The 17,048-nt window shown below is 31.0% G+C and overlaps 1 protein-coding gene across 2 annotated transcripts in view; it reads left to right on the plus strand.

Moving 5' to 3' along the window:
• LOC129229761 (RNA-binding protein 5-like) overlaps positions 1–17,048 on the plus strand; it is a 76,062-nt gene that overhangs the window by 42,674 nt on the left and 16,340 nt on the right. For both annotated transcript variants that reach the window (XM_054864135.1, XM_054864138.1), the window contains 4 exons: positions 6,644–6,704; positions 6,793–6,852; positions 8,945–9,172; positions 16,169–16,211. In XM_054864135.1, coding sequence (XP_054720110.1) covers positions 6,644–6,704; positions 6,793–6,852; positions 8,945–9,172; positions 16,169–16,211 — 392 coding nt within the window. The remainder of the gene's footprint in view (positions 1–6,643; positions 6,705–6,792; positions 6,853–8,944; positions 9,173–16,168; positions 16,212–17,048) is intronic.

Consider the following 17,048-nt stretch of genomic DNA (forward strand, 5'->3'; position numbering starts at 1 on the left):
AAGATGTTTTATGTAAATGAAATTCGTGCAATTTTTCAGAAAAAAACTCATTTTAATTTTGGCATTGTAGCTATAGTTGTAATTTAAAAAAAGTTTAATTACGAATAAATTTGATGTAAAATTTGCCCTAGATGCATATGTAACGTGTCCCGTCCAAGTGCATAATTGTGCTTTGTTTTCATTAACAATTAATTGGTTAAATAAAATTTTTAAAAAATCGGGAAAAACTTCATCAAGTTAATTAAAATTTATTTATTTTATCAACTTTGAAATACACTTTGTGTGCTATTCCGGAGCAGACCGTTGCCCCCCCCCCCCCCTAGATACGCTACTGATTAATATATTAAGAGTCTCTTTCTAATATTGAAAATCTGTCAGTCATGTTTTTTTTTTCTTGTGTGTCTTATAGTAAATATTTTTGAATAATATAGAAGCTTAATATTTTCTTCTATGTCGTGTATTAATTAAAAAAAAAAAAAAAAAAACAAGAAAGGAAGAAAAGGATTAAAAACCGATAGATAATAAAAATAATTTACAATATTATTAAAAACTTGTTACAGTGTGTTGACTTTAGAACCCGATCCCTTCCCCCTCCATCTGTTCCATTTCGTGAAACATTTGTTAACATCTATTGTCTTTAAAATCCATAAACTTATTAATATAAAGGACAAACTTATTAATATAAAGGACCTAGGACAAATTCATAACTGCATTTTGCCCTGCATTTGTTTTCCATGTGAAGAACTTCTTTTTCAACAACATAGTCCTTTTTAAGAGTTGAACAAGTAATTTATATTTTTATCATCTAAAATTCCTTGTTCTTATTCACACCTTAATTTTTACAAACGCTTGTTTTTCAAAACTCTTTCTCATCCTCTATCATGTAATTATATGAGTGTTTGTACGCAAAAATAAAGTCACATTCTTATTGCTTCTATAGTTACATTCCCTAGCATAAAATCAAATGTTATTTCATCCATTGGGAATATTTTTTCCACATTAATGTGTTACATTCTTCATGACACTAGTAATAGTAATTTCTTCTGCATTTAAAAATCCCATGACCCATTTTATTTATAATTATTTGAAACAAAGAAAATTCTAAATTCGTTTAGATCTTATTGTGTTACCCATTGAAACTTTGTGGAACATTCAGCTTCATTCTGCTATTTTCTGTCTGGGAATGATATGTGTAATTCGGTCTCTCAATTGGACAAGATACCTTACTACTTCAATAATTGATTTGAGTCAAAAAAGTTGCAACAGGAACTACTGTTTAAGAAAAGTAATTGATTTTCTCAGGATCCCCCCCCCCCCCAGTCCTATTTTGTCACATTTTTCACAAATTTAAAACAAACTTTAGCAATTATTAAAGCTCCGCAGTGACGTTATATGACTTTAATTCTGGGAAGAATTTGTTTAAAAAACTATTTGTTGTTTTGAAATTGTTTGACCAGCATTTTAAGATTGGATCAATGCTGCATTAAAGAAAAATTAAGTTTTCGTTACTTTAAAGTTTACGAAAATTGTTTGATAAAGGATAGTTTGTAATGAACAAAAGTGTTCTGGGATTGTAAGATATTCTCCCAGAAGTGACATCTAATCCCCCCCCCCAAATAGTTATTTTTTTCATGCAGTATTCTTTTGCAACGTTTTTGTTGTTAATTGAGGCAAAAGTTTAAAAAACAAAGAAACCATGGAATTCCTCATTTTCTTCAATTTTTCAGGCCTGTTATGCAATTGGAAGATATCAGATTTCAAATATATATATATATATATATATATATATATATATATATATATGCTCACCAATCACAACATTTTCTCGCTACAGTGACTCGAGAAAAAATTGATTTTTTTCGCACCATTCTGCTGAGCATTGCATTAATGTTTTAGGCAACACTTTTTGATTGCACCTATAACGAATGTTGATTCAGATTAAATCTTGCAATTAATAGTTGTTTCTTTGACATCAAGAATGTTGAGCGAACGTGTATTAATAGTTTCTAGCATTCGCAAATTGGCAAGCTCAAAATAATCGAAATGGCCGTCGTCCATTTCGTTTATGCTAAGGAATGACGGGAAGGAAATCTAGGCTTAAACCTTTGAAGTCCCGGTCACAAGCCAAGCTCTTGAAGTGGGCGTTCTATGACCGAGTTTTAACACCAAACCGGAATGGAGATTATGGTTGTTTTCGGCTACGCATCTTGAGCCGTGATTCCAGTTTAAACTTCCGCTAAAACGGAGTTTAGAATATCAGCGTTACACCATAAAACATGCATTGAATCAAAGCCGGATTTAGAAGTGTGGAGGCCCCGGGCAACGAAGGAGTGGAGGCCCCTAATCAGGGTTCGAAAAGATCATATTTTTGAAAATATCCGATACTTTGATATATACCTGAATATTTTGATATATATGTATATATCCAATATTATCGTTCAGCACTTTAATAGTAAATACATCCTGAAGTTACTGCTATTTATTTTTTTATATTACTATAATGTATAGGGGAGAAAAAACATAAAATTTACTGACCCGTGAAAGTTAGGATATTTTGTAAAAAATTTTTATTGTTGAGGCCTCGGGGCTGTAGCCCCGCCTGCCGTCCCCTAAACCTGGCCCTGCATTGAATGCTAGAATAAGATATATAATATGAAAAACTATTCAGATAATACGAATGCTGTCTTATTACAGTGAAATATGTGTAAGTTGACCCATTTGCGGTGCAGTACTTCAGTGGTCAACTTAGACAGTCTGCTTATTGAAGTTGATATATATAATGTAGGACCGATTCCCCTTTATCTGGCGAATGCACATAACTTTGCAACACTTTTTTTTTTCTTTTGCCCTATTGTATTACATTGAGAGAAACTTTATGAGAATAAACCATGTTTTTTTTTAAATCCTTCTTAAACTTGTAAATTTATGAATTTTTGAAAACAAAACAGCTGTGGTAAATTTAGTTCGTAATTTACAATCTGCATTGCAATTATGCAGTGCATTTTCCATTCTGTAGGCTTTTTTTTTTTTTTTTTTTGCATTAATGTTATTAATTATTGTGTGTAATGTGATTCAGATTTACCAACTTTCCCACTTTTCTGCCAATCTTTTGCTTTTCCCCTTATGGTTTATTTCTCCTTATTTTTGAAATTCTCCAATATTTTAGCTTGATTTTTTGATATTTAAGTAAGATTATTGACCAACGATGTTTTTGCTTCAGGATTATTCGCTGTGGTATTTTACTATGTTGAGATTTGAAGTCTTCTTTTGCCGATCCTTGATGCATTCAAAATTAATATTTCAGGCTTTGTAGGCAGTGGCGTACATAGCACTGCGTAACCCAGGCGGGAGGAAGTGGAGCATGTTTTTAAAAAATAACACAATATTTAAAATCCCAGTGGCAGCGACATCGTTGCCGACAATGAAACTATTGCAGACAGATCTGTCTGCACTAAAAAAAAAAGTTGTCCGCCAAGAAAAAAAAAAGATAGTCAGCAGAGGGGAAAAAAGAAAAGAAAAAACTGTCTGCAATGAACTGCTGATGCGGGGAGAGAATGATGGGTACTCGTCATCCCAAAAAGCAAATCTAAAATCAAAATAACACAGCATATTGGTGCAAGCGTTACTGTTTCTCTGTTTCTCTGACGCAAGCGACAAATAACTATTTTGCTTGTTTGTTTTATCAAATTGTTGTTAGCAGTGGTGTTCTTATATAGTTCTCTGAAAATGCAGTTTAAGGACTTTTTCAGAAAATAAATAAGTAAAAGCATTTATCAGCGAATGAATTGAAATGTAATCTTTAAAATTATTGCCATTTAGTTATCCTCTTTAGCATTGAACGATCAAACCCATATAACTTTCTTCCAAAATAACAGTTAAACATCACATCACACCATACCACCAGATGCTAAGTGGCGATAAGTTTGAAGTTGGTAACCCTATCTGAAGCGATCACATTTTCCCCCACCCTTACTATCCTTCTCAGTTGCAGTTCTAAGTTCATTTCGTTTTATATTATTTTTTATTAAATCATGAGCTGAGACAAAAGTGCTTACAACACCCTTTTCAGAGAAGGTTGATGCTTTTTCAGAAAAGTTTACAACAACACTGCAGCATAAAACAAACAAGCAAAATTATAAACTAAACAGACTTTCAGCTGTTAATTTCTTTTGAAGAAACAAACAAGCATTATATTTATTTGGCTGTAGTAGTAATTTATCAATTTATCGTAGTAGTAATTTATCGTAGTAGTAATTTATCGCTTCCAGGAGCTTTTTTTTTTTTTTTTTTTTTTTTTTTTTTTTTTTTTTTTTTTTTTTTTTTTTTGCAAGATTAGCAGATTTTGTATAAGCTGATCCCTCTCATTTAACTTTAGAAAAGGTTCCAAAAGTTATCGTTTTCATGCACTGAAATATGTTATTTTGATCTCAGAATTGCTCTTTCAATAAATAATTTGTGAAAGATCTGTTTTTGTTTGTCAGGATTTTGTGAAAGGTCCATTTTGGATGATCGGATTTTTGTGAAGGGTCCGTTAACAGACCCAAATTTCCTCTGGCCAGACCCCTGTCATAAGTCTTTACTTTTGTTTTAAAGAAGTGTGTACGAACCCTATTATTCCTAGGCCTGTAGGTGGATTTTCATGGTGAAATCATCCACAAATTCTGTAGATTGTGAAGGAATTGAAAATTATGGAAATTATCCATTTAGTATTAAAATTAATGCAGGAATTAACTGCTAATGTATTGGAAACTTTTTTTTTAATGTATTTTGCTAGAAATTGCTTCTTTTACAAATTTTTTTTTGTTTTCTGTGTAATGTTTTTTTTAGTTTGACGATTAATAGAATATTTTCATTAGCTTTTCATAGCTTAAATATTTGAATAGATAATTTCTTAATTTCTTCCATGTAAGAGTAAAAACATTTGTTGTAGAAACATGCCAACATTTCATGAATGAATTAAATGAAAGAAAGGGGGTTCAACCAAACCAAGCACTGCGACCAGAGATCTATTGTACTAATCCCCAAATAGAAGTCTTTAAACACCAGTAGCTGAAGCAAAATTCAACGAACATCTAATAGAAATGTTATTAATCACTTATGGTTCAAGCAAATGACGAGCAAAGTGTTCAAACCTATCGGCAAAAAACACTTCAGCATCACACATGATGTGAGCAACAGTATTCTCAAGAAAGAGGCAACCCCAGAAAGAGTTGGATCCTTATTGATGCCCATTAAAGCAAGGTGCCGCTTTAAGGTGCAATGACCAATAAGAAGACTAAACGCCTTCCTAATACTATTTTTATTAAGAAGCCTTTTGCATTTTCAGCATGTAATCCCCAGAAAGAATCAAGACAGTCCTTCTTAGAATGATCAGCTGAATATGTTCAATGTCATTGTGAGAAGGTTTAACTCACAACAGCCGTCATAAACTTACTCCCTGCTTGAGCATAGGACTGTGGTTGACCTGTCCTTACTCTTAAAGAAAAAGCATTTTGTGCAAGGGAAGGAGTTGAAACCTCCGATGAAAGATGTTTGGTTTCTCCTACCCTCTCGGGAAGTGCTGGCCCAGTGGCTTTCGCCTCCTGTACCAGCCTCCCCCTTCTCTTGCCTGCGCCTGTTGCATTTTTGTGCAAAATTGAGTATTTCCTGCCCCCTTACTTCAAAGTTGGTGGGTTGCAGACCCTCACCTCATCCAGCAGCAAGATTAGATTGCTGGTTTTCTGCTTCAAGCCAGCCTCCCACTCCACAGGAGCTAGGTAGGAACTGTGAGGTGGTAAAAAGTCAACACCCCCATAACCACACTGTACCAGTGTGAGACTAAATACAATGAGGTTTCGTCCAGTTCTTTGAGGGACCGTTTAAGACATCATACAACACTGATGCCATCCATGTATCAGCACGGTGCCTCACACCTTAGATTGGGTGTCCATTTTAGTCAACCCTTACCACACATGTGGGACTACGTTCGGGCTATTCTGCTCTGGTCACCACGCTGAGATGCCAACATTGCATACATGTACTTCACTGAAAATTGCATGCAATGAAAATTCAAGTGTTTAGTTTTCACTTCATGGGATGTATCTTTTTTGGTTAACCATTTGTAGTCATGCAACTTCCTGTCACTTTTTAGTCACTTGATATCAAGAAATTTTTATGTGAACTTTTAGGATAAACATGTTGTTTTTAAAATTGCCGTACACTGTGAGTGGTTTCATTCCAAGTTCTGCAGTTATGTGTTATATAAAGTAGAATGATATTTTATGTTGCAACAATTTTATTTTTTAACAGCAGTTATTTGCCACTTATTATAAGTAGTTTGTTTGCGGAAAAGCATAAAAAATGTTTCAAAAAGTGCTAACAAATTTTTTATGTTATTCTATTTTTAGTATGTACAATACATTAGATTTTTTTTTATTGAAAATATATTTATTTTTCTTGCTTCAACACATTATGATTTTATAACAAAATTTTGCTTATGTTTTATTGTCCTGTAATAAAAATTAACAGAAAAAGCATAATAAATTTTTACTTAAGTATTGTATGATAGATCAATCTGCCTGTAATTTTAAACATATATGTGTTTTAACCAAAACTTCATCAAACGAAACATAATAAGAAATATAAGGCATTTTAAACTTTCTAGTGTGGAATGAGTAACTTCAAGAGAAGAGATTACTGTTTCAAATGCAACTCTGCAAGAGAAGGTTTGCACCCTTTTATGTTTCTTGTATGTTTATTAATTATCTTTCTTCTATATATATATTTTTACACAAGGTATTGTGAATATTTTAGAATCATTTGAATGGCAACATGGAGACTGTTACAATGAAATAAGCAATACTCCATCCAACAGTAAGTAAAGAAAAACATTCAGAAGTTTTTTTAATTCTTATTTTATTACTAAAAAACTACCCGTCATGGTATGACGGGTGAAAATTGTTTCTACATTTGAATGAACCTGTTTGGTGATATTTTGATAGTTGAAATTTTAACCCTAACTCCAGTGGATTAACCTTAAACTCCAATAGATAGCATTAAGCTGTTGACCACTTTTTTGTTTCTCCATTACCCTAAAATGACAGTCTTTCCAGTAAAGCAGCTAAGTTACCAAATCCAGTTCAGCCTTGTCAAAACAAAGCATTTTCCTGCATGTCAAACATTACCAAAAAATATTATCAAACTAGCTGCATCGCCCTGATTGCACGGTCTACCTGTAAAATAAAAGTTATGTCAAGTAACGCGTGTTTAACAATCAGGCTTGAACAAAAAAAATCCGTAAAATTTTGCGCCAGATTGCGGAAAAATTACCAAAAGTAAACATTTTAAATCCCCCGATTAAAGAAAAAGCCTTAAAAACAAAAGCCAGACTTTTACTTGTTCATATTCAAGAAAAGAAAAATGGCAACAGGTCTTTCGTCTCAATGATTTGCTTCACGCTTAGTGATATAAAATACCCGGGTATTTATTTTTAGGGGTAAATACCTAGGGTATGTACCTGGGTAAATATCCAAATTGGGTATTTACCTGGGTATTTATTTTAAAAATTTATATTCAACTGAAATACTTTTCTGTTTGTATTCCACTATGTATATATATAACCAACCATGTACAAAACAATAAATTTTTGCCCAAAAATTGTATTTTGATCACATATTTAAAGAATTATTGTGTGAAACAACTTAGCAATCTAATATGATATTCACATTAAATGTGCTGGATATGTCTAATCAATATTGATAGCAAAATTTCAGATATAAAAAGCTATTCTACAAAAGTAAAAAGCTTAACTGGTTACAAAAAAAAGCAAACATCAATTTTTTACAGTCCTAGTCTTTTATAACCCAGTAATATGTCCCTGCATGACATCAAAATGTAAAGAAATGTCGCTCAATTTATTATTACTATTTATTTACCTGTATCTTTTGCAGAAATTTCCTCCAAACTTAGTTCAAGTGCTCGGGCATATTCTGCAGATAACGTAGTCCTTAGTTGGCTTATTTCATTTTGATACTTTGGACTTTCTCTTTTTATGTATTTCAAGCATATGTATTGAGTGTGAGAAAAAATAGAGACATTACAGCTGTTTTACAATGTCTTAATTTAATACTAAAAATAAATGCAGTACAACATAAATGTTAGCATAAAAATACTTGATCATTCCTTTTTCAGTAAAATGTGTTTGAAGATGTTTTACGGTTTATGTTTTTTGAAAAGAAAATCATCACCTTTTGATACTACCTAAATTTTTTTGGCAAAACGCGCAATTAGGGGATTTACCCTGTCTTCGGATAAATATCCAAAAAAATATTTACTTTTTCACCCTATATCACTAACTGAGTGCATTAAGAATAGTTTGAATAAATTTGCATCATGATGTACTGAGGAGCAAATGCAAATAAGCAAGGCCACAAAAGGCAATATTTTGATTTCTGCAAACTATTACTGGAAGTTTATGTTAAATAGCTTAACTTAAAGATAGGAAAATTACGAATCTATCAATACCTGGTTTGATGGTTATTTCACTGTCGTTCAGGAGAAGTAACTCAAACATAGATATGCTCAGTTTTTAATTATAAAAGATTATCATGGTGTGGTGCGAGTTTCATTGTTGGTGATGTCACCTTTACTCTATCATTGGCTTTTATATATATGAGGATTAACTATGGAAACTAATATTGTAGAAAAAAGATTCTTACAACATTTTTTATGTCAAAAAGTTTTCAGTTTTGTGTACAAACATGCGAGAATATTCAAGAAAATATTTCATTTCTTAATGCTCTTTGGAACAAGGTTTTTTTTTTTTTTTTTTTCTTGATATTATCCTAGTTCTTTAGCAATGTAAATGGCAAGTGTAAAATCGTTGGTATACAGTGCTTATTTTGTTATTGAATAAAATGCAAGAGAAATAAAACTTATTGTGATCAAAATATTTTATTCATTATAGCACTTTTGTTTGGAAATTTGGATGTTTTAACTACAGAAGGTAGAGTGTTAGCAATGTTAGGTCAACTTACTACTCTTCCTATAAAAAGTTTACGTGTTGCCAAGGATTCTCTTACTAATACTTCTCGGGGTTATGCTTTTGTTGAACTGAATTCCACATCTGAAGCCATTCAACTTTATGAGCTACTCTTATCCATGCAAGGAAACTTTTATGTTGATGGGAGACAAGGTTAGTTTTTTTTTATATATATTTTCGATCAATTATTAGTTTTCCTAAGTTGAAAACATTCTTATGTCAACAGTGACTTTCTTTTCTACTTGATAGAATTGAACTTATTTTTATGTATTGGAGGTATTTTCAAATACTAAAATAGGCTTCATAGTAATTTGAATTTTTTTTTTTTACTACAAAAGTTCAGTTGTCTTTAATTTAAATTTTCTATTATGTACATATTGGTCTTTTTTACTCACTTTTTTTTTTAAGAAAACTACTTCATTATTGTCACATTTCTACTCTTTCAAACGTAAATTTTTGAATATTTTAGTTTTTAATGTATCATTTAAAGAAACTAAAGAACCTTGTATAAATTTCGATAATGTTTTAAAAGAAAAAATGTTTGCACCTTGGAGCAAATGAAATGTATTAAAGGATATATTTAGTAACTTTGATGGAGTAATGATATATTTGCTTGTATTGTATAAATGCCAAGTTATTTCCAAATTTCAAAAAAATAAAAAAAATTGTTAAAAGTTATAATTAGACTTTTTGATTGAATGTATTACTACATTCCTCTGCTAATTGGTTTATTATCAATTGACCTTGGTTGGTTTATTATTTTTGCCCTCAATAATTTTTTATCCAATGCATAAAATGTACTAGATTCTATAAGCATATTTGTATCCTTTATAATACTCAATAAAGTTAAATGAAAATCAAAATGTTTATCATAATTAAATTGAAGCAATACTATGAATTTTTAGGTTCATTTATAGAACAGAAGCTATCAACATTCTAACCACAAAAATCATGCCCATTTCAAGTCATACATGTTGTAGATGATCATGTACGTATATGTATAGCTGTGGCAAACCTAACCTAACAACCTCGTAACTCTGTGATTGGAAAATTCGACATTCACGTGTGAAAATAAATTGTACCCGAGAAAGCAGTTTTACCCAGCATTCTTAGTGGCTGTACCTAGCAAGTAAACAAATTGTTTTGTGTAGTGCATTCTGGTAAAAAACTTCCGCATTGGAAATTATTGTTGTCGCCATTTTGTATGAAACCCAAAATATTTTGGCAAATTCAGTTTTTCCAGTAAGTTATATATATGGATTGCAATACCAGACCAAAAATTCAATACCGGTATACAGTATTTTTAAAACATGTTACCCGAATACCAGTATTTGAAATTTCTCAAAAGTTGCTTGAAAACACATTTTTTTCGTTACACATTTCATAACTTTGTACATAATTTGCATTATCATGAAAATGTATTGTGAACAAATATGAAATGGAGGAACAAATGTCATAATAAAAAATCAATACTATAGTAAGAAACATAATGCACATATTGAATTATCTCAAAGTCTGGAAGTCATGTTCGTGTACATTTTTTCTGCCGTTGAAAATGCTCTTTCTGAATTCACGCAGGTTGATGGTACTGTTAACAATGTGTGATACTCCTCTAATTTAATTGCCTAAAAATATTTTATTTTCAAAAAAAAAATCGGCCTGTTGCATGTCATTTCTGGATAAACCCTCTTGTGTGTATGTGTGTTTCTTTCGTATTGCGTGTATTTCTATTATTTTTTTAATTTAAAGCTAGTTGAAATTTCTTTCCTGAGAGACAATACTTTTCCCATATTAACATCATTTTCTCTTGAACAGGAGGGATTAGTGTTTACTTTTTATTAGCCCTTAGGTTTGAAATTTACGATAAACTTGACCCCCAAAGCAGAATACTACTAAATTTGCGACGTACGTCGCAGAACACATTCCTGAGCTGCAGAACAATTTTGTTCAAATGTGAGAGGAACACATACTGCATACATTTTACAGATTTCTGTGAAATTTCTGCAGAAAATCTGCATAGAAACTGCAGATTTTCTGCAAACATCTTCCAACTCAAGATAGAATTTTGCACTATCTGCAGATTTCTTTAAATGAGAACAAAATCTAAAATTCTCGGAAATTACGATAATTCGGCGGAAAACTAGCGAAAAATGTAGAACTCGATAAGTCATCTCCAAGAACTTTAAATTTACTTTGAACTTAAAGAAATCTGCAGAATTTGCAAAAATTCCCATCTTGAGTTGGAAGATATTTAGAAAATGGGTAGTTTCTGCTAAAATTTCATATTAATTCTTAATCTTAAAAAATTCAGATTTTTCTAGCGTTTTTGGTTTCTCTTTTCCTTATTTTTCCCAATCGATCTTCATCCACTGCAATTTCCTCCACAAACGGATGTTTTGGAAACATACCAGCATTGAAACACTTCCATCACCGAAAATTGCGTGTTGTGTTTGAGATTTCAATCCTTTTGCATCCTGAAAATATTTATTGCCTAACTCCACTCATTTTATTTATTATTTTAATAATTTATTTATTTGTTACCATAGTTTTAATTCCTCCTTCATACCATGTACAGGGTTCGTACGGGTCATGGAAATCCTGGAAAGTCATGGGAAAAAAATAAGCGAATTTCAGAACTGCAAAAGTCATGGAAAATTGAAATTTTTATTGAAAGTCATAGAAATTTATTTCAAGTCATAGAAAAATGTCTTGGACAAAAAGAAAGTAACAGTAACTAAAGGAACATTAGAAATCTTGAGTGATTTAAGAGTATAGCTCATAAAAGCTGTTAAAAGTAGAAAATTGAACCATCCCAATATCAAATCTGAATTTTGAACTCTCATTGCATCCACTTCTGTTGCAGCCGCTTGCCTTTTTTTACGATGTGATTTTGCTGCTTGGACATCACTTATTTTGAATTACTGTTATTTTCAACACTTCTTATGTTTCATATTCTGTAGTAGCAAAATTTCACGTTCTTAGTTTTGCCACGCTCGCTCAAAAAAAAAGAAAGAAAGAACTTCAATTGCATCCGAGTTCGATTCCATCACTCGTAAGAACTTGATTATTAAACTTATCAGAGTTTATCTTAATTTGTTGAAGATTTTAGAAAATAAAGATCTTTAGTGAGGCAATAGAATACAGAAAAAGAGAAATTCTAATACTTTAAAACAGTAGTGCCCAACATACGGTCCGCAAAACTAATCCATGCGACCCACTGCTACATTCTATATCAGGAATCAAACATGTTGTGACTTTACTTTAAAGAACCAGAATACTGTCAAGTAACGTGGATGATTAAATGCACTGTTGAGACTAAAAGGCAACTTTTGAAGCAAATTTAATGAAACTTAGTGATGACTCGTTCAACCTTTGTCCCATTCAATGTCATTCTGCCTGTTTATAAATAAAATATCAGACATTTAAGCATCATCATATTCATTTCATTGCATTTTTACTTTACTTAAATTTATATGATGAAGACAAATAGGAATAGTTTAGTTTTTTAAGTGTATACCTATATTTTTTCCATTACGAGTAAGTGCTTCAATGAGGCTTTGGCATTCATGTAGAGGTTTTGCTAATGCTCATTTCGAAAAATTATCAAGTTTGAGATTAAATAGTGCTATTCTCTTCGAGTAACGAGGTCATGAAAATTTTCATTGAAGTCATGAAAAAGCCTTGGAAAAGTCATGGAATTTTTCTATCCAAATAGAGTATGAATCCTGCAGGTAAAATTAAACAAAAAAAAAACATGTTGACACCTTGGTTCGGATTTTTATAAAATTTTGTATATTTGCTCTTTTTATGCATTTTAGAAAAGCATATAAAATATTTTGGGAGAATCGGTTTAGGTTCCACAGAAATGCATAGCGACAGTAAAGTTTCAAAAACTGAAAAAAAAACCTCCTGTATAAAACGATTTTGATTTAATGTTCCCGATTTGTGAAAAAGGTCATGTTAGTTGCATCTGTATACAATGCTTGGAGTACTTGCAGAACAATTTTGGCGAAATGATTTTATGTTGCAGAACATCGTTAAGTATTCTGCTTTGGGGAACTTGACTAAATTTGATCTTGTTGGTTTCTCTTATTCGTTTTAGCTGTCTTTTCAAAATTCTTTGCAATTATAATTTTGTAAATATCTGAAAATATCTTTTAACTTGTGGAACGTATTTATGCTTTTAAACTATGCAAATTTTCAAGGCAATATATAATTTCTAAATGTTATCTTGCCAAGTATGAAGCCAAATAGCGAGACAGCACAACAAAACAATACTGATGCTAACAAATTACCATTTGTAATGCTAACAAGAAACAGTTTTTGTCAAAATTCAGTACAATTGCGACAAATATTTCAAAAAAAAATTATAAAACATTCCTGCAATTGATGGTTTGAATAAATTATTCATTGGACAAAGAGGGGGGGGGGGCATTAAAAATTACACTTGAAATTAACTTTCCCAAAAGGGAAAATGAGCGATCATGGAAATGAAAAAAATTAAAAAATGGTGCACAAAATACTTTTGTCTAATGATATTCTATCAGTTCATGCTTTTGAAGGTAAATTTTTACAACAACCGAAATCAATAGATTGATTTCGGTTCTGTATCATGGGAAAATAAATGTACATTTGAAATATAAGTAGTTATTTAATAAGTTAAATTGAAATTTCTTGAATTGAAACTATTTATTTTCTGCTAATACCAAAAATACTGGTATTTTCTTCAGCAAATAGCGGTATTCAGTATACCAGTATTGCAATCCCTAATTAATATATCTATGAGAAAAAGGAATAAAATTTTTAATGCAGAAACTCTTTTCCAGTATTCTTAAATTTTCTTGATGCTTATTTGTGGGTCACATTGCCAGCTAGAGTAGAGATATGGCCTTCTGTTTTCAAACTCTGAAAATATAAACAATATTGGTGAGGAAAACTAATATGAATTTAAAAAGAATTACCTGTTGACAAGTTTAAGAGATAAGAAATGATAAAAGACAAAAAAGAAAATCTACATTTCTTCATACAACACACAAACAAAATCATCTTTTAGCAACACCACACACTCCTTATGAACCTAGAATTTGGATCCATATGGTTTCCAGCAAAATGTCATTGTTTTGCCTTGAGTCAGGCCTAATATACCACTTAATTTGTTTATAATTCTAATAACATGACGCACAATCCTATTTTATTTTTCCTAATTCAGTTGATGTTTTATAAATCATTGGGAAACTTTCAACTATTTCTTTTTTCTATGTAAGAAGTTCTCCATGTAAGGAAAATTTGATCAAAGAAAAGGAAAACTAACATTGATGGATATACTATACAAAACAAATTATTCTGAGCAATTGAATTGGTTCTCTGAAAAGAAAATTTTTAACACTGTTGAATTTGTACTTGAGTATCTGAAAGTGATTTAATTTCAAAGTGTTATTATTATTATTATTTAAACAACTAAAATTGTTTCATACGAGAAAAACAAAACGAGAAACTTTCATCAGTATATAGTGGCTATTTTTATAAATCCAAATAGTTACAGTTTGTACATCTGTTTATCATCAATGGCAAAATGCGACGAAAGCTGTTGGCTCAAAATATTTAAATAGCCAAGGTTCGTACGGGTCATGGAAATCCTGGAAAGTCATGGGGGGGGAGCACATTTCAGACATGGAAAAGTCATGGAAAATTGAAATTTTCATTCAAAGTCATGGAAATTTATTTTTGGTCACAGAGAAATGTTCTGGGCAATGAGAAAGTAACAGTAGCTAAAAGAGAATTAGGAATCTTGAGTGATTTAACAGTATTGCACATAAAAGCTATTAAAACTGGAAAATGAAACAAATCCAAATTTTGAAACCTCTTTGCATCCACTTCTGTAGCAGCCATTCCTATTTTTTTTGCAATGTGATTTTGGTACTTGGACATCACTCCTTTTGAATTTACCATTATTTTCTATACTTGTTATGTTTTATTTTCTGTGGTAGCAAACTTGCACATTCTTGATTTCGCCCACTCAAAAAACACAATTCAATTGCATCCTAGTTCCATTCCATCACTCGTAAAAACTTTATTTCTAAGTTTATCAGAGTTCATCTTAATTTGTTGAAGGTTTTAGAAAATGAAGGGCGTATAGAATACAGAAATCAGGTAATTCTAATTCAGTGCCCAACATACGGCCCCCCAAAACTAAGATATGTGATCCACTGCTACTTTCAATGTCAGGTATCAAACACTATGTTCTACAACTTCTGAACCTCTTAGTTTATATTATCATTTTGAAAATGTATATAAATCCATAAAAATTCCATTTGTGTTCCAATTATGTCCATAAATGTGCAAAGAAGTTAACAAGTACATATTATTATTATTTTTTTAATATCTGGTGTAGAGTAGAAACATGCATGTATTAAAGAATGTGGCTTTACTCTAAATAATCAAAACACTGTGAAGTTAATTAAATTCCACTGTTCACCTCACAAAGCAACTTTTGAAACAAATTTATTGAAACTTAGTAATGACTCATTCAACCTTTGCCCCATTCATTATCATTCTGCCTGTTTATTTTAAAAAATTAAAAATAGACATTTAAGCATCATTATATTACATTCACTGTATTTCTTACTTTTATTTAAATTTATATGATGAAGATAAATAAGAATAGTTTACATGCAATGTATCAGACAGCCAGGTTATCACATCCTGAAATATTTGGTGTATGTTGCATATAGCTCTGCCTTAGTCCTGACTTAGGGGCGGTAACTTATTGCTAAGAGTAGTTTCATTTCTTAGGTGTACACTGATATTTTTTCAATTACAAGTAAGTGCTTGTAGGAGGTAGTGGCATTCATGTAGAAGATTTTCTAATCCTCATTTCCAAAAAAATTAGCAAGTTTAATATTAAATAGTACTCTTCTCTAGTATAACATGGTCATGAAAATTTTTATGAAGTCATGAAAAGTCTTGGAAAAGTCATGGAATTTTTTCATCCAAATATAGTATGATCCCTGAATAGCATTTGAATTTTTGTGTCCTACGGTTTGTACCACTCATGCTTTAAGCATATCTATTTCGTAGTTTATAAACATGTTCAATGCAGTTTTCTTTTAGCTTCAAATCCTAAATTTCATATTTATTTTAATTTTTTAGTCACTGTATCTTATGCCAAAAGATCTTTAGCGCAAAGAAATAGGTATGTAATGAAGTGGCACTTAAAGTACATCTTTCTATATTGGGTATTCTTTGTATAGTATTTCTTTTGAATTAAAATTAATTAATATTAATATTGATACTTAACAAAGTTGATAAGCATGGAATAAATCATTTTTAAATTAGTAATTTCTGTTTGTATACAATTAGTTTTCTGTAGTATTTTCTTTCCCCTTATTATTTTAATTACATTTGAAATAGTATAATTCACTATCTACTTATCTTTTCTGTACATAAATAAAAGAGGTGTTTGTTCCATCCTGTATTCTCAAATGCCTTAAAAATGCAAAATTCCTTAAAAATGGTTTAAGTCTTGGTATGTTATATAAATGACCATTCAATATTTCTGGGCTTGATAAAAAATTCTTACCTTGCAGGTAGTCATTTGCTAAGTTAGTCATAGAAATTTTATTCAATTATACAGTCGTGCCAGTTTATAGCGAAGTCAAGGGAACTAAAGAAAAAATTCATTATTAAAAGCTAAATAATACTCGGTGTAATTGTTAAGGGAAATTGAAACTATTACTACTACTATTGAAGCTATTACACTATAGTGATAAATTTATTGCACACAACTTCGCTGCAAATAGGCAAATATTTTCTTGTCTTTTCATATCAAATCAGCATTTTTTTTTTTACAATATTTTTTTGGGAAGAGATTTAATCTTGAACCATTTGTTAGGGATGAATAAAATTCACTGTTTTCAGTTCTCTTTCTAAAAACTTGAATACATTCATTGAAATTAGTTGAAAGATCATACATAAAGATGATGAAAATCAGCAATTTTTAGCGCAAAATATTAGCAGATTACTGCCAAAA

This window comes from Uloborus diversus, chromosome 1, assembly GCF_026930045.1.
Source record: "Uloborus diversus isolate 005 chromosome 1, Udiv.v.3.1, whole genome shotgun sequence".
Taxonomy (NCBI): Eukaryota; Metazoa; Arthropoda; class Arachnida; order Araneae; family Uloboridae; genus Uloborus; species Uloborus diversus.